Source organism: Dromaius novaehollandiae, chromosome 6 (assembly GCF_036370855.1).
Source record: "Dromaius novaehollandiae isolate bDroNov1 chromosome 6, bDroNov1.hap1, whole genome shotgun sequence".
NCBI classification, from domain to species: domain Eukaryota; kingdom Metazoa; phylum Chordata; class Aves; order Casuariiformes; family Dromaiidae; genus Dromaius; species Dromaius novaehollandiae.
In genome coordinates, this window is record NC_088103.1 from 31,609,756 (window position 1) to 31,626,944 (window position 17,189).

The window sequence follows — 17,189 nt, forward strand, 5'->3', positions numbered from 1 at the left end:
GATTTATATACAATCTGTTACCATCCATATTTTGTTATTAAAAAAAATCCTGAACTGCTAGCAATGTAAAACAGAAACAATTGCAAGAGGATTTAACTACAGCTAATTGTATCGCTATTCATATCTTGCAAAGCCTAATCCTGTGAAAGGTTACTAGTGTGCAAATTCCTATTTAAATATAATTAGACCTATTCATATGATTAGGCACTCCCTGTAGAATTGGAGCTGAAGCTTTGATCCTGCATATTCTTGAAGACAATGATGCTCCGCATGAATGTGGCAGGCTATCTGCAGGCTGCCAAGAAACTGCAGGATTGGAATCTAAATCTGGATAATTAATCCATCATTCTTTGTACTTGAGAGTTTGAGTTTAGTCCGTTACTGCATACTGAAAAAACCCACAGTTCAATATTTACATTGTGTTAATGCAGTAAGAATGACTTGTAAATGAAGAAAGAAATGGTTGAAACTATAATCTCAAGCCCATCCCTACGTCTAAGTAAATAACAAATGGGGCCAAAATGTTTTCTACACAATGACAGAAATATATGACGAAAAAATGTACCTTGTTAACTTTGAGCCAGTTTTTGCTATTGCAATATACTTCATGTAGGAAGGAAAACTTTTAAAGACAAATCTATGTGCAGATGCAAACAATTATTGTTTTAAGACTTGAGTGACAATGCAGATAATTCATTTTTGTCACAATACGAAAAAAGCAAATTCAAATCCCATTTCTCAGCCAATATCCCTGGCACAAATTGTTTAACATTATTCATATAAAAGCTGATATAGAATGATGCTGAATGCATTCTGTTGATTTCAGGATTAAATTTAAATGCTGAAAAAGACTCCTTTCAAAGATTAAATTTCCCAGTATCAATCTATTTTTTTCTATTTTTGGCATTTTAAAAGTGCATATCTCTTCCAAAGCTCTTCCCATTACACAGTGGAAACAGACCTACTCTGTTAGGGATAAAGGGAAAAGGATATGCAGACACATCATGTAAAATTATAAGGACATTTCAACATACATTGGGTATAAAAAATCATTTTTCCACCATTGCTGAGAAAGCAGTTAGAGCCATCTCGTATTTTAGGAAAATATTTCAAGAAAAGGAGCTTCATCAAAAAAGGAAAGTACCTTATATCACAAGTATATAAAGCAAAAATGTTCTCCTTTTTTTTCCCAGTGGTATTACTGTAATTGATCTAAAAAAAATGTCATGAATCTTCTGATTTTTTGTAGTGTTTTAGGTAAGATTGCAAAAAGAATTCCCTATGCAAATGGGCTAGGCAGTTGCATATGGCCCAAGAGAAATATGCTTTAATGATCTGCTGATAGTCAAGAGTGAGAAATGCAGACTGGAAAATGTGATATTGAGGATGAAACAACTTCATACCTTTCTGTGTAAAAAATTAAGTCTTAAAATTCTCAAGAATTCTTTAAGAACAAATGTAGAAAGAGTAGATAAAGGAAATAAATGTGCTTTTTTTTGTTTTGAGTCAGTTTCAGTGCAAGTAAGTACAGAGTATCAGAGCAGCAAGTGCTTACTTCTTAAGTGACTCTGCTCCTTTAAAGGATGAATCTTTCTGATACTCAGAGTCGCAAACTACAAGAGATGAGCTGCTGGATAGCTACAAACAATTCGCTACCAAGTATACCACTCCCTCCGATATTTTATTTATATTTGCCATGAAACATCAAATGAATTGTATTCCAGAATACAGAAGTCAGCAAAGATCTATCGCTTTGAGTAGTATCCTTCCCTTAGGAGTGTCTCTCCTAAGTCTATTATGCCAAAAAAAGTGCATTTCAATAATATTTTATGAGATACGACATGCTATTTTCACTTATGAGCTGATACTTAAAACTAAGGTAGCTTACAGAATTCAGAGACTGAATAATAATTCAAATGCTGTTGGACACTCACTCACAACTCGTAGATATTATCTTCCACTGTTTCTCACCTCTATTTTCAGTAAGATGGATTTTTACTCTTCTTCAGTGTTAAGGCTTTTCTCAGTAGACAGCACTCTAAGGCATGCTAGAAATGTAATCATACAGATATTGCACAGATAAAACTGCAATTCTGCATTTTGTGTACTCATTCCCTGCTGTTAGTAGTGAAAGTCCCTACTGGCTATTAAAGACACAAATATATTATTAAACAACTCAAACAGCTCCTCACTACAAGCTTGATGTCAACAGTCACAGTTTTACTCATCACAACCAAAGGCTGCACTACCACAAACAGAATACGCACTTTGTCAAAATACATACTGTCAAAATAACTCTACCAGCCTCTCCAGAGTTGGGTAACAGCCCCTCCAGAGTCGGGTGAAGCACCCTACCGTTGATTTTCATAAGCATGGAGCACCCAGAGCACCAACAGAGTTCAGTAACAGCTGCTGGACATTCAGAGCCTCTGAAATACAGGCTTCTGAGCCCTGGGATGCCACCCTACCCACTGCTGAGGTAGATGAGACACTCTGTAAAGACAGGTCCTATCTCTGGCATGGCAATAAAAGAAAGGGAAGTGACTCATTTTGCAATATTTTATCTGCCATCATTCTGTGCTTTGCAAGGTCTATTCCCACCATATTTTCCCTGAGATTGCATCTGAAAAAGGAATGCTCCTAACTTTTGAGCTTATATTTTTTTCCCTGCTCTGGAAATTTCTTGACTGAGGAGGATATAACGAAGGTCATATATTAACACTAGCTTTGCTAATCGTCTCCTTTTGCCCTTGTTGGTTGTAACTATTGCCAAGATACACTTTTTCAGAGATGTGCATGGTATAGGTGAATAAATAAGGCTGTATAGTATATCTGCTCTCAAATCTTGCCCTACAATCCCACCTTGAAGCAGTTCAACATGCAAGAAGAGTCTCTCGCATCCAATACAATGCAGCAAACATAGAAATAAGAAACTAAGAAAAAGTCAGGACAGAAGCTTAATAAAGATACTGATAAGAGACTCATTTCTTCTAAGAAATAGATCTGTGTAGGTCTTCCCATACACACAGATGAAGGAAGAGGGTAAATGTAGTTTTGGGGGACTAAATTTAGCACGTTCCCTAGGAAAGGACTAGACACAAAGAGCTAGAAGTAGCTCTGCTAGTATGGACTGATAGCCATTGCACAACTATTTTATAGAAAAATGTCCACATAATAAATGATTATTTAAAGGAAAATATCAACAATATGTAGTACCAATCACTAAGTAAAACAAAACACAAATAAAATCAGAAAAACCTACAAAAAGAGTACTTCCAGCCTCTACTTATTTATGTACCTATTCCTGAGAAGAAAACTCAATTTACTTCATGTATTTTCCCAGTAAGCCTCCAGGCTTTTGCAATTTCTTACTCAGAGCTGCCTCTTTCTCCAATAAACATATGAAGAGTTGGGGGACTCGGGTATCATGTGTTGCCACCAGTTGCCTATTTTTTGGGTGCCCAAAGGACAACTGAGATTTTGAGGACTTCTCACAGCCATGAGCTTCCTCACAAAGTGAGGCAAGTGATAAAGTCTCTCTTAGAGGTTCTCTGATCAGAGATGCCTCCTCTCTACTAGTGCTCAAGATTCAGGACAGAAATCTTACAAGTCTTGTGTCCTGCTAGACCAAGAAGGGGCGAGAGCCAAATATCTGACCAGCAGGATAGGAGCAAAAGCTTCAAGACCACTCTAGAAATGTAGAAATATATTTCTTAACATCATTTTATATTTTCTTATTTCTGAAGCAATAAAATATTAGTAGAGATGATAGCATTGTTCTAATTATTTATTTATTAATGCTATCTGTAGAGAAAATCTATATGCAAAAAGCTGTAACTTTAATTTGTAGGAGACCTGTATGAGAAAGCTTTTTCTCCTAGGAGAATTAAGACAATTTTCTTTGTCACAAAGTGGAAAGAAATAAATAACACCAATGTCTCAGAATACAATAACGATATTGGTAAAAGACTCATTTTTATACCTAAATCTAGGTGGTATTGATTTTCTAGTACAATTCAATAAATATTTACATCACTTTGAGCCAAATCCTTTAAACTAAAGTTTCTTGATACATATTAGATCAGTTATTTTCTAAAGTTTAAATAAAATCTAATTGGGAGATACAGGGAAGTCAACTCTTCCCCACAAACATCTTCTGTTTTGATGAGTCAACATCAACAGCAAAGGGCTTCATCAGAGTTACTGGTCAGTTGTGATTTGCAGAACAAATGAACTTTTATTACTTAGCGCAGTTAGCTCAATAGCATCAATACAGGTCTGAGAATGAGAAACTAAATCTAATATCTCATCCATCAACATAAATAACTAAATCTCAGCGTAAGAGCAATCATTTGTAATCCCATTACGACAAAAACTCATACAGGTCTTTACTGAGGGAAGACTTTGGCCAGCAGAATCTATTTCTGGTGTTGACGTGTGCAAGGGAAAGTCTCAGACTGCTCTCAGACCTCAGGTGGAATTTACAGGACTGGTATTCTGGGAAATGCAATTTGCCTCCCGTAATTTGAGGAAGTCAATGCTGGAGTCATGGCAAAACAGTAACAAGGCACTGCATGATGCCCATTTCGCAATCACTTTTCAGAGAGATATTCTAGCCATACCGTTACGAAGAAGTCACTAGAGTCCCTCATAATTAAGGCGGAAGACTGTAATACCAGTTTTTAATCACCAAACTACTTTTCAGCCTTATTTCCAACATTGTCAAAAATTGCTTTGTAGATTAACATTTCTGAGAATTGGAGATTTTTGTTAAAGAAGATCTGAGTAGCTCTTATAAGCTGTTAACGAAACATGCAAGCAGGTTCTTGTGAATTCCAAAACTACGCAGTTACTTAAATTAACTTTTATGAAAATCCCCAAAGCAGGTTTCTAACTGTTTTCGATGAGTGACCTCTTTGGCTATACTGAGCTAGTCATCAGATTCATGAGAAAGATTTGCCATGTAGAAATTTCAAAGATGAATTTTCCTTGTATCAAAATAAAAAATAACTCTAAAAAGCTCATGGCAAACTGACCTCTGTAGCTATTCAGAAACTCTTTGGCTGTCTAGTTTCCTCTTCATTCCTTTTCATGTACTTTGACTTTTCAGTTCATTCCCTAACTTCCCTGCAAAGATCTTTGCCATTTCTCTTCTACTTTGATTTTTCCCCCTCCATTCTTTTCTTTTCTAATTTTGTGACAGCATGATACCTCATGACCTCTCCTAGCGTCTAGAAGGAAGATCAGTAACTGTAAATAGAAATGTCTGACAGTATGGAAGATATTCACATGCCGGTGTTTTTGATGTTTAAACCACTTCTTAACATTTTCTTTAAGATGCGCTTAATTTGATTATGTCTATGTATATTTCAACACATATTACTCCTAAAAATTCTCAGTAGTTGTTATTCTTTTGGTGCCAGACAACCTTTTATTAAAGCTAAATTCAAATTAAGTTACTGAAAATGGAATCGCTAAATGTTGTGGGCACTGTGAGCTACACAACAGATATTACAAACACCATGAAGCACCTGGCAGACATCACAGAGCTGGTGGAGCACTCAGCAGATATAATCATGGGGAAGCTCTCTGCGGATATTAAAAGCAGTGTCAAGTTACTGGCAGTCATTATAAACCTTGTCAAGTGTTCTGTGGACATTACAAATAGCAGTTAGGGCTAGATGGATATTACAAATTCTGTATCAGAGGTGTTGTAAGAAGAGCTAACATGAATTAAAGTACAACATTCCGAGAAACTGCCCTTTCATTTCCTCTGTATAATTTGCAGGCTCGTATTCACGGGCAACCTAGAAATATCAATTAACAGTCCTTAAATGATTCTCATGACCTCTCCAGCATTTGAAGGAGGAGGATTTTTCCTATCTGCCCTGCTGAGAAATGGATGTCTATGAAGCTGCTTGTGCTGGGTCTCTATAAAATGGCAGCTTGATAATTGAGAGGCATTGCAGATTTTCAAATGTTTACTCATGCCGGCTACTGAAAATCCTCTCCCTTCCCCCCACAAGAGCTCATTCCTTATTTCTCTCCAGGCAGGTATCTGCATTTCCTTAAAAATTCAGCAACTGGATCCCCCACCTCATTTCTTTCCCGAAAGCCTGTGGATGGAATTCACATCCTTTTAAACCTTGTCCCACTTGTAAACATTCGAATTTGCTGTTGCTGTTAAAACTGAATTCTTGTTATGACTTGTTGACTTGTTATGACCAGTCAAGCCTGATCTCCGTTCTGCTATAAACATATTAGCCACACGTATTGTTGCTCTTGTGGTTACTAGGATAAAAGTGTGACTTTCCTTTTATTTCTATAAGACATTAGCATAGTTACCATGCCAGCAACATTCAAGAAAAGTCAAAGATTCAAAGATTCTGTGATTAATGAAGTGCATGTGAAATGGTATTTCTGATTATAGAACGCAGCAGCACAGTATCTTAGCCCAGTATCTTTTCTCTGCAGGATGTGATAGCTTTGAATCCTCTGTTTTAGTCTCTTCTTTGCTATACAGTGTTCAGTTTAAGATGCATTTTATTTACTCATACATGTTTTCTTATTTTCTTCCTCACGCCACATCCACCATGCTTGCTATAGTGGAAAAGCTTTCTCAAAGGGTGATTTCATTTATAGATTTTCAAATAAAGCAATTGCCTAACTGAAGCTCACTATAAAAATTCTATTCATCCCCAGGACGCAGTGGTATATTGTATAGTACAGGTTTATAAAAATGAGAAATAAAAGAATGCAATTAGACATTCATGTCACACTCTCAGACATATAACTTGAAAGGAACTTTCTCTATATTCCTTTAGGAATCCATGGTTTCGTGCAGTATGCAACATAGAGCTACCATCATGGATTAATGTTCCAGATTGTAATTACATGTTATCTGATATACAGGCAGGACAGTGGTGTTCTTTTGATAGATATATTCTGTTTTATATGAAACAAGATAGATGTGTGTTTTCCTCTTTCAATCTTAGTTGTATTTTCTGTGCAGTATACCTAGACTTCTTGTGCCTATAAGAAAGCCAGAGTTATTAACACATTTTGCTTGGCATCATTTCTCTTTTAACACTTTTCTCTGGAAATCCACTTCCACTTGTAATGTTAAATGAGAGTACAGCTCACCACAAATCAGCTGCTCTTCCTTCAGGTTGCGAAATGAGAGTCCTTGTAAAGTACTGGGGTAAGCACAAACTGTTTCCTCTGCTATTCGAACTGAAGCATTCCTGGCCCATTGTAAGACCCATTTCAGATTACAATCACATATGAGTGAATCAGTATTGAAATGTCTAGAAAGGCAAACAAAGATCATAATTGGTACACATGCATTTTTGATAAACACATCTTCTTACGTTAGATTCAAATTATTTAACTCTAAAGACAACTAATTATAGGCACATATATATTATATATATAATTAATAATTAATTTTAATTAATAATATAATTATAAGATATCCTGAGACAATTAAGTAAAACTCATTCTACCACTGTTGATGACTTCCAAGACACTATGATAAAATTCTGTTTTCAGTTACAGAACAGCATCATTCACTAATAAATTAGAGTAAATGCTACTGTAGAAAGTCATGCCATAACATCTTTTTACTTATTAAAAACTCCTTTACGTTTCTAACACCACAGAAAGATCAGGAATACACTTTTAAATCTCAGATATGTGCACTTAATATAAATAAGTGGGAACTGTTACTATAATTGAAGGCCAAGCCTTTTCACCCTCTGTCCCATGACAGATGCCTGCGTGGCCAGCAAAGAGTCTTTGGCTGCACTCTCAGGTGAACATGCTAATGGCAAGTCTAATAGTTCATGAAATCCTAATATCTTATGTGTGTTACGCAATAAATAACCACTTTATAATTCTAAGATGTACACATTTGCTTGCAGAGTCCCTTCGTGGCTGGCTAAGATGCCTGCAAAAACTGACCCAAATGGGGGTCACCAAAAGATGAAAATTTAAAATGAAATGAAATGAAATGAAATGAAAAATTTAAAAGAATAAAAGACACCAATTAAAAAATATAGCATCTTTTAAATTAGTAGTACATTGACTGAAACAATCCTATTCAAATTCATATCAAGCTCTTCTATGTTTATTCTAAGGTTCTTCTTAAATATTTCAGATTTCAGAACCTAAGGCATACTTACAGTGCTTTCAGAGCTAGCAGCTCAGAAAAAAGCCCATTCATGAGACTTGAAAAAATATTTCCTGATAAATTTCTAGAAAAAAAAAAATTTAGTCAGTTACAACAAATAAAACAAAGTTGCTATAGAGTATAACTTTCTCAATACTACTTAAACAATTATGCTTTTTTTAAACAACAAAAATGCTTGAATTTATACATTACTTTTTCACAAATGCCAACAACATTCAAATCAACTCATACACTTCTATTAATTTTATTTTCACAGCAGGTATACATACAATTTAGTCTAATAAATGGGAATATCTGTACATATTTAATAGCAGTAACATATTCTAGAATTTAAATGAAAATATTCATATGGTGACTAGATAATGAGACCTCTGTTGTGTTTTTATAGTATCTGTAGAATGTCACTTCAAGATAAAGAAATAAAAGCCATGTCTTAATTTAATGATGCAGAGAAGAATTCAAGCAATTGCTTCAAATAGTAAGTTTTCAAAGTAACTACACAAATCAATTTTTTACAGAGGACTTTACATAAACTTATTTTCCCATCCTTAAATTCTTAAGAACATTTCCATTCTAAGTAGGGTTTACTATTTTTGGTCTTGATCACCAAATGGTTTAAGCTGAATACTTGCAATTCAATTTTGCCTAGTTTAACAGTATTGCTGTACCAGGATTTTGACAGTATAAATGATAAATGCTTAATGTCAAGTAATACTGTCTTTTGCTATACCAGTAAACTAAAAATCAGTGTAGCATCCAAGATTAACATTTCATATCATATGAAATACCCATTTTTGAAATATTGATACATGTCGCTTTCCATCTCTGCAAATCAGCCAATGCCTGAAGCCTAAATGTCTGAATTCAAGAGGGCTACAAAATTGCAGTTCTCAGATCCTTCAGTGTAGATTTGCTGTTATAACAAAATAATTCATACTGCCAAAGAAAATGGATTATTTCTTTTTTACCTTAAAAAGGATGACTTTATAATTATTGATTTCACTTTTCTTATGTCTATAAAGTAGATTAAAGTTGATATAATTGAGGTCACTTAACACTTTGTGTAACTGTGCTTCTTTAATATAGTTGTGGTGCAAAGCTCTTGGAAATGGAAGAGCTTTCAAGTATTTCTTGAAGTATGGGTAAGCCCACATTATGAAATTGTTCATAGCCTAAAGGTGGAAATGAATGTTTGCCTGTGGCAACCTATTTCTATACTTTTACTATTTTGCATTTCTTTCACTATTTTGGATTTATCAACAGGAACTAAAAATATTGGGCCTATCACAAAGACCCAGTTACATATTCATTTAGAATTAAGTGGATCTACTCATATGCCGACTGGCAATAAGACCTGACTAGGCATGTGCTGAAGCAGCTCAGTGAACTGGGACCTTTAATCAGAAACTGATAATCCTGACATTTACATTTAAGTAAATCAGAAGTGGCTCCACTAATATGAAAGCAGCTACAGCAGTATAAAGTCACTGACAGAGGAGAATCAGGCTGAACTGAAGGAAGGGGAAAGCAATCCACTGGGCCTTACATGGGTGGCAGCCAGGGGTTTCTTTTCTCCTTGCCCACCTGCAGCATGATAACACTGCAATCTGATGCAAATCCCAACTTTTCCCTTAAATAACTCTCCAGACATCGTATAGCAAAATACACACAACACCAAGCTTGAAGTCTGGTAATTCTGTTCGGACCAAAGGAAGGCTTTATGCCTGGTCAATATATTAGGAAACAAGGAAACCTGCAAGTCATCCCCAGAGCTGATGCAGCAGGGTTCAGCAGGCGTGCAGCTGCTCTGCTCCTGCCAGCGGTACCCACGCCGTAACTACCAAATCTACACACTCTCCATAGGTCCTACAGATTTCACCGTAATACCTAGTCAGCACCATGTTAACCTAAAAATCCCTGGTTTATGTTTCCTTTACACATTTTTGGTTCCTTTCTATCTTGACAGAGAAACATGTAACTCTCTTCTCCAGAGGTTTTTATTGATGTTAGAAGAATTGAGCTCCCAAGAGCTCAAGACGGCACAAAGTCAGCAAGGCAATTTTTCATATTCTTTCACATTCTTCTGCCTAAGACCTGTTTTGAAGTTTCCATAATAACCACTGCTAATTAGCAAATTAAGACCATGTTCATTGTGCTGTATAACTCAGAAAAGACCACATTCCTATCTCCAAGAAACACATAATTACAATATAAAAGACTGGATACACACATGAAATGGAGACCCAGAGGATGACATGAAGCTGTACCATCTCATTTCTTCCTTCCTTTTCCTCTAGCCCACTTTGCTAAAGGAATGGGGTTGTCCCACTTCTTTTAGAGAGTTAGTGACTGTCAGGGCAGGTTTATCTGACACATGACAGCAAATATTTTATGTCTTTACAGTGCCATCAAGTTATACCCCTCTGTATATATGAATACGCATTAATATTCACATCAAGTGAAACTATAACAAAGTAAAGATTTATATGTATCATTATATTTGTATGTTTGACAAGAAAACAGAAATGAGAGATTTCTGTGATCTCCTACAGTGGTAATACCTCCTTCTCTAACAAAGCCTTCAAATATGTTCCTAAACCATCCGAATAACATACGTATTTCTGAGCCTGATATCTGCAGCCAGCTGCAAATGCCTGGTTCTGTTGTTCACATCCTATACTGTGACACCTCCAAACCCACAGCGTTGTCAAATTCCGTCATTTCAGATATCTTGAAAACCCAGTCTAGCTTGATTTAAAAGGACGTTTGTTCTAAAAACATGTCACCTAGTTTGAAAACATTTCAAATCTAACAAATTAATGCACTCCAAGGTTGATAGCACTTACTATGCCATTAACTAACTCCATTAACAGAAATATGTGCTCTCCATTATATTGGAAGTAAACCATTTTACTCTTATGTCCAAGGTCTTATACTTATTTTCCATATACCAGATACTCTTGTACTTTTACAGAAATTAATAGAACACTTTTGCCAAAAGCTTTAATATAAATGACAGATACCAAGAAATAGTCAGAGAGACTTAGGTGTCATGAAGGACAGTTTTGAGGCAGAGTACAGGTGAAAGCAGGAGTGTATGAAGTACACTCCACTCATGAACAGCATTAAAAAGCAAAAGCTGAATGCAATGGTGACAGATTCATCTCCTGTGGGAAAAGCCAGGGACAGAAAGGGCAAAAAATGATAAGAGAAATATGGAGATAGCAGATTCCACCTGATGTTTTTCTGAGGTTGCTAAAGTGGGGTCAGTTTGACTCACTCTGTTACTTGCTTTGTACTTTACCCCTGGCACTGTACAAAGTGATCCGTTGTTCAATGACAGCAACAAAGTCACAAGAGAATTTACAGTATAATATTATCATAAAGCTAACTGCGGTTGATGATTCAGAGGCAGGGTGAAGTATAAATCAGAGGTACTCTAATCAAACAATTGGAAGTAGGGAGGAAGGCCTGTTTCAAATCAAAAGGAAGAGTCAGCAGTAACGGCTTGTTGAAACAGGTTTAAGGTTGCAACACCTCAGAATCTGAAGGGCTAAAAATTTGGCAGACTAATCAAAATGAACTCAGGTACATCAGCACAGAGTCACTGCCCCACTATTCCACAGCTCCTGATATTTAGATTAAATATAAATAAAATATAAACCCTAACCGCAATTTGAATAAAAAACTTGTTTTCTATGTGCGTCATCAAGAGCATTAGAATTTTTTGTGGAGTCCGTATGTGTGCATGTTTTGAAATCAATGCTAAGGGATATCACTACTAATTATTATTTTTTAATTCAAGAAACTTGTAGATTTGCCCATTCTCAAATAGACTGCTCGAAAGCACCCAGCCCTTCCTTAACCTCTTGGAAGAGCCTTTGCAGTATCCCTGAAAGCTCAGGCACTTCTTGTCCTTCACTTCCATGAAGCATTTAGACATTCCCTCATCCTACTGAGTAAGGTACAAGCATTACATCATTTGATTAAAAATCAGAGCTCAACTCTTACCAAACTTCTTAAAAACTGAATCAGACTTACATTTTATAAGGCCAAGATCAAATACTGGGTTATTTTGTTTTATCTGATATGTGTGCTCATAAACAGGGTATGAAAGCCTCATGGCTGTACTTCACAGAAGGTGCATAAAGATTTATGTCCTGTACTCTTTCCAGTGGACTCACGGCTCTCCCTACTGGTTTTGATAACAGCCTGCAAAGCTCCTTCTGTACTTCATCTTACTAAGGTAACGCAGTAGAGCTCTACATAAGTACCAAAATGAACAACTGCATAAGTCAGAGTATATGTATTCTCCACACTGCTGCTTCAGTAATCTAAACTTTACTTGATGGCTTTGAAACCCATTACTAGCTCAATAACTTGTCATCTTTTCCTTACCACAGTTATCTATACTGATGTCACACTAAATAAAGGCTGCCCCGTAAGCCTTCCAGAGAATTGCTCTCTCATTCTCTTGAAATTACTAGTATACACAGTTCAGAGGTATCAGTTGCAATGGAAATTTGACTTACTGTATTTTAAACAAGTTTTCAAAGGTTTGATTGTAGGAAATTTTGTATACGAACTTGCAAGGGGAAAGTTAGCTAGAAAGTGTTAGGTAAGTACCAGGGGGCATTAGCCTGCAGTCACTGAACAATCACTAGCTCTCACACGACAGGCAAAACTGAGATCCCTACCCAAATAATTACTGACAGCAAATGTGTCATTATGTGAGATTTCTGAGATAGAGATTGAGGAGCAAATAATAATATGAATGGTAGGGAACGGTTATTCTTGAATGTGGCTGTAGTTGTATTTCTTCACAAAATAATCACTGACCCAGCGAGCGGTAGCATTACCTTTGGCTTTGGTTTAGTAAGGAGAAAACCCCTTATAAAAGACAGTCATAACTTTTGATACAGCGATCATGAACTGTGTCACTTCAGATGAAAAGGAAATGTAGACTTATCTATGACTGGGCCTTCTGATTTCCAAGGGACAAACTTTTGGAAGAAGAAAATAGAGTAATTAGCCAGGAACTAGTAATGTCCATGAACTTGAATGCAGGATCCCCCCAGTTTCATTAAGTGAATAGTAGAAAGGCAATTTGAAAACCAAACCAGAAAAATTAAATGAAAGACTAAATGAATCAATAATCACATTTTAAGATTAAAATCTCTTTTTAAGAGTTAAGAAAGATCAATGAAGCACAGAGTCTGTAACAAACTGGAAAAGGTTAGCAAACAGCCCTGTCTCAGAAGCCAGAGCGCATAGAGGGACAATGAGGATTACCAAAAATCAAGTTAAACTTTGGAAAGTATAATAAAACAAAGTGCAAAACACACTTTAACAATACAGATATATCATAAACAAGAAGTGAGGACAATGTAACTACTAAATATACCCCATAATTAGTATTTTTGTCTGTTCAATACAGATGATAGTTTGATTATAGGTATTAGTGGTAAAAGCATACACTAATGAAAATAAACTTTCCCAAGACTGACAGAAAACAAACTAAAACTGCTCAGCTAGGCCTGGATAAGGGGCCGGAAGACAGTGAAAGAACTATCACGGGAAATGGTGAATCTAATAGTATTGACTAAACCCAGAACTCCTACCGTATTAGTGATCTGCAGAACTACCTGAGATCCAGAAAATACCTGGGGAACTCAAGGCCTGCTAGGCTAATCCCAACCACGTGAAAATACTGGTATAAATGTTGATGGTGTTTTCCTGCTTATGTAGCATCATGTTAGATGTACACTGAAATCAATAAATAAGTCTCCTTGTCGAGAAAATTAGCGATCTTTTCATATACTTACATGATACATCTTCAATAGCAGTGTATTGATTTTTTTTCCCATTTACAATTTCCCAACATTTTTTCTATTTTTCTTTCTCTCCAAGCTCGCTCAGTAACTGCCTCAAGTACAAGTGAGGTCAGCCTAACAGGTCTACAATTACCAGAATCATCATTTTTTCCACTGACAAATGGACATAACAACTTCCATAACAGTGTGAAGAACCTGGAGCTAAGTGCATTTATTTTAAGACACTGTAATGTACTGGACAGACTACAAGGGAGGTGGGCTGAGACGTTACTGGTGTTCTGCAGAAACTGATTGTATTTAATGTTCTCACTAATGATTCTGGCACAGAAATGTAAGCATGTGAAAATGAAATCTCATAATGGCAAAACAAACAAATGGTGAATATTATGAAAACTATCATACAAGAAGAACTGAATGTTCTTGAAGATCAGAGTTCTAGTAATTTCATTAAATAATATTATTCAAAGTGAAAGGTGTAACAAGAATATCACTTGAGAATTATACTTAAGGAAGGTCTAATTCCAATTTCTACTACAAACTGGGGTCTCGGAAGAAAAACAATATAGAAAGCCCCGGGGCTATAGCCAATTACACGTGAAAGTTAGCCCCAACTTGAAGAAAAGGTAAATATTTACCTAAGCTGTTCAAGAATAGAGATTTCCACTCAAGGCAGGCAAATGCAGTATTAATGATAATGTACAAGGACCTGGTGAGATTCTCTCTGGATACACATGTTCAGAGAAGATTAACTAACCCTGGGATAGGTACAGAATTAGATTACTAGAGTAAGCAGGGATATGTCTAATCTGGTTTGGAAAAGGCAACTGTAAAGCTATGGCTTGCTGAGCCCAGTGGCTGCAGAGGGTTTGGCATGTGGACTGTGCCCTTTTCCTACCACTTGCTACCTTCCATCAACCAAGGATGTGGAGGGAGACTGCCACACTGCTGCCCGGTCTTTGTAAATGCCAGAGGAAAGGGCTATGACAACCAACCAAACGTGGTCACAGGAACAAATGTCATACGCTCACTGTGAATGAATTTATGTTCTTCGTTATCACAAGACTGCAGTTCTGTATTTAACTTTTAATTAACGTTTAAGATGGAGTTTGGAAGGTTTATGAATTGGATTTTATGATGTGCTTCCCTGAGAGTGCGTGGATTTGCACTCAATCTCTCCTGAGCTCTCGCCCAGCATGCAGAAGCACGTACCATCTAAAATGGTACCTTCTATGGAAATCTGGCTATCTGATCATAATTACATTCACTGCACATAAAAAAAAGGAAACCCAGCAACCTTCAAAAGATGAGTTGGGCTTCTCCAGTTTGGCAGCCTGAGATCAGTAAAAAAAGAGTATCCTGTCATTGTTCATCGACTTTCTATCAAGGCTTTTCTCATCATCTGTTCTCATTTGTGCAACTCAGAGAAGATCTGGCGTAGTAACTATCATTAATTAGATAACCAAGTGTGCCAAATTTCAGCGTTTTAGCTGGTGTCATCTTGCCCCATGACAGATCTTTCTAGAAAGATTTCCCTGATTTTCCAAGGAAATGTCCATAGGGAGGGATAGGAGGAGGATGAAAATGAAGCATGAGATTCATCACGTATTACAAGGCAGTAAAGGAACTCATTTCCCATTCAGGAATGAAGGCAGATGTGGATAAAAACAGAAAGCCTTCCTGGGTCTGACCAAATGTCCATTTAAGCCATTTAAGCCATTAGATGCATTGACAAGTGTATAACAAAATGCTGTTTCCTCCATTTATTCACTCAGTCTCCAACTATTTGAGGCCCAGAATTTCCTGAACCAGACACGGTTTCTATGAACTCAGCAACCCTTAAGGGATTTTCCTTTTATAAACTTGTCCATTACCCCCTTGAACTCATGCAAAATCTTGCTAACAGCATCCTGTAGCAAGGATTTCCACAGCTTTACTTTGTCTTTTGTTAAAAAATACTTCCTTTTGTGTTTTGAATCTGCCATACAGGAGTTCCTATCAATATTCTCTAGTTTCTGTATCATGAGAGACGACAAAAAACTGATTGCTGTTCATCTCTCTCTGTTATTCATAATTTTACCACTTTCTGTCATACTTCCCTTCCCATGAATTTTTCCTTTTCCAGACAATAAAGTCCCAGCCAACTTGTTCATTCCTAGTACTTCCATATGCTGTACCACAACTCTGACCGTTCTTCTTTGTCCTTCTCTCAACCTCTTCTAGTTCTGGTAACCTTTTTGAGATGAGCAGACTAGAATTGTCAACAATATTCAAAACACAGATTCTTGGCTTTCTTCAGTAGTATAATGGATATTGTCTGCTTTGTTCTCTCTTCCTTTAATAACACTGCCTATTCTTTTTAAAATGATACTGAACACTGAGCAGGTGTTTTCATAGAATTATCCACTTTAGTCTCAAAACATCTCTCCTGTGTTTTAGTGGTTAGCTCAGAACAGACTGTTTTTTTCTCCCTTGCATCCCTTAATACTTACCTACATGAAATTTCATCTGCCACATTTCTGTATGGTCATGGAGTCTTGTACATTACTTCTGCCCTTCTTCATAATCCGCCCTTGTGTCTAACACCCTGACTAATTTAGTATCATTAGCAAACTTTGTCACCACGTGTTTTATCCCTTTTTCCAGGTCATCTGATTCTCTCTAAAACCGAACAGCTCCATTATACTATCGTAGTCTTATCTTCTCCGAGTTCCCCTTTTATAATAGCCTGATAATCTATTGATCTGACAGACTCGCTGGCATGCTTATGGATATGTAAGTTGATCGTGTTGCTCCCTACACCACATTCCAGTGCAGGTGCGTGTGGGAAACTAAGGAATCACAAAATACCATGACAAAGACTGTGTACAATACGGCACCTTGATTGGACAGTCTAAAACTGGTGTTTCTGAAGCAACTGGAACTACCCTTATATTCTAAGTTCAAATTGACTTGATACCTTATATATTTTTTCTTAGTGTCTCTTTAAATATTTCTGTGATACATTTTAGTAAGCAAATTTATAAATTCTAATTCATCTGTACTGGATAGAAAGAGCAATTCATCTATGTTTTAATCAGTATGAGACTCAACTTTATGAACCATCATTCGTGTGCTTGACCTTCAGTTGTTTCCAGCACATGCAGACAGAAACATCTTGTTCAATG

At 36.5% G+C, this 17,189-nt stretch overlaps 1 protein-coding gene across 1 annotated transcript in view; it reads right to left on the reverse strand.

The window, feature by feature from the left end:
* LOC112989796 (adhesion G protein-coupled receptor A3-like) overlaps window positions 1–17,189 on the reverse strand; it is a 281,364-nt gene that overhangs the window by 159,961 nt on the left and 104,214 nt on the right. Inside the window, exons 5-6 of the mRNA XM_026111146.2 lie at window positions 8,184–8,255; window positions 7,144–7,307 (exon numbers count right to left, since the gene is read on the reverse strand). Of these exons, the coding sequence (XP_025966931.1) occupies window positions 7,144–7,307; window positions 8,184–8,255 (236 nt within the window). The remainder of the gene's footprint in view (window positions 1–7,143; window positions 7,308–8,183; window positions 8,256–17,189) is intronic.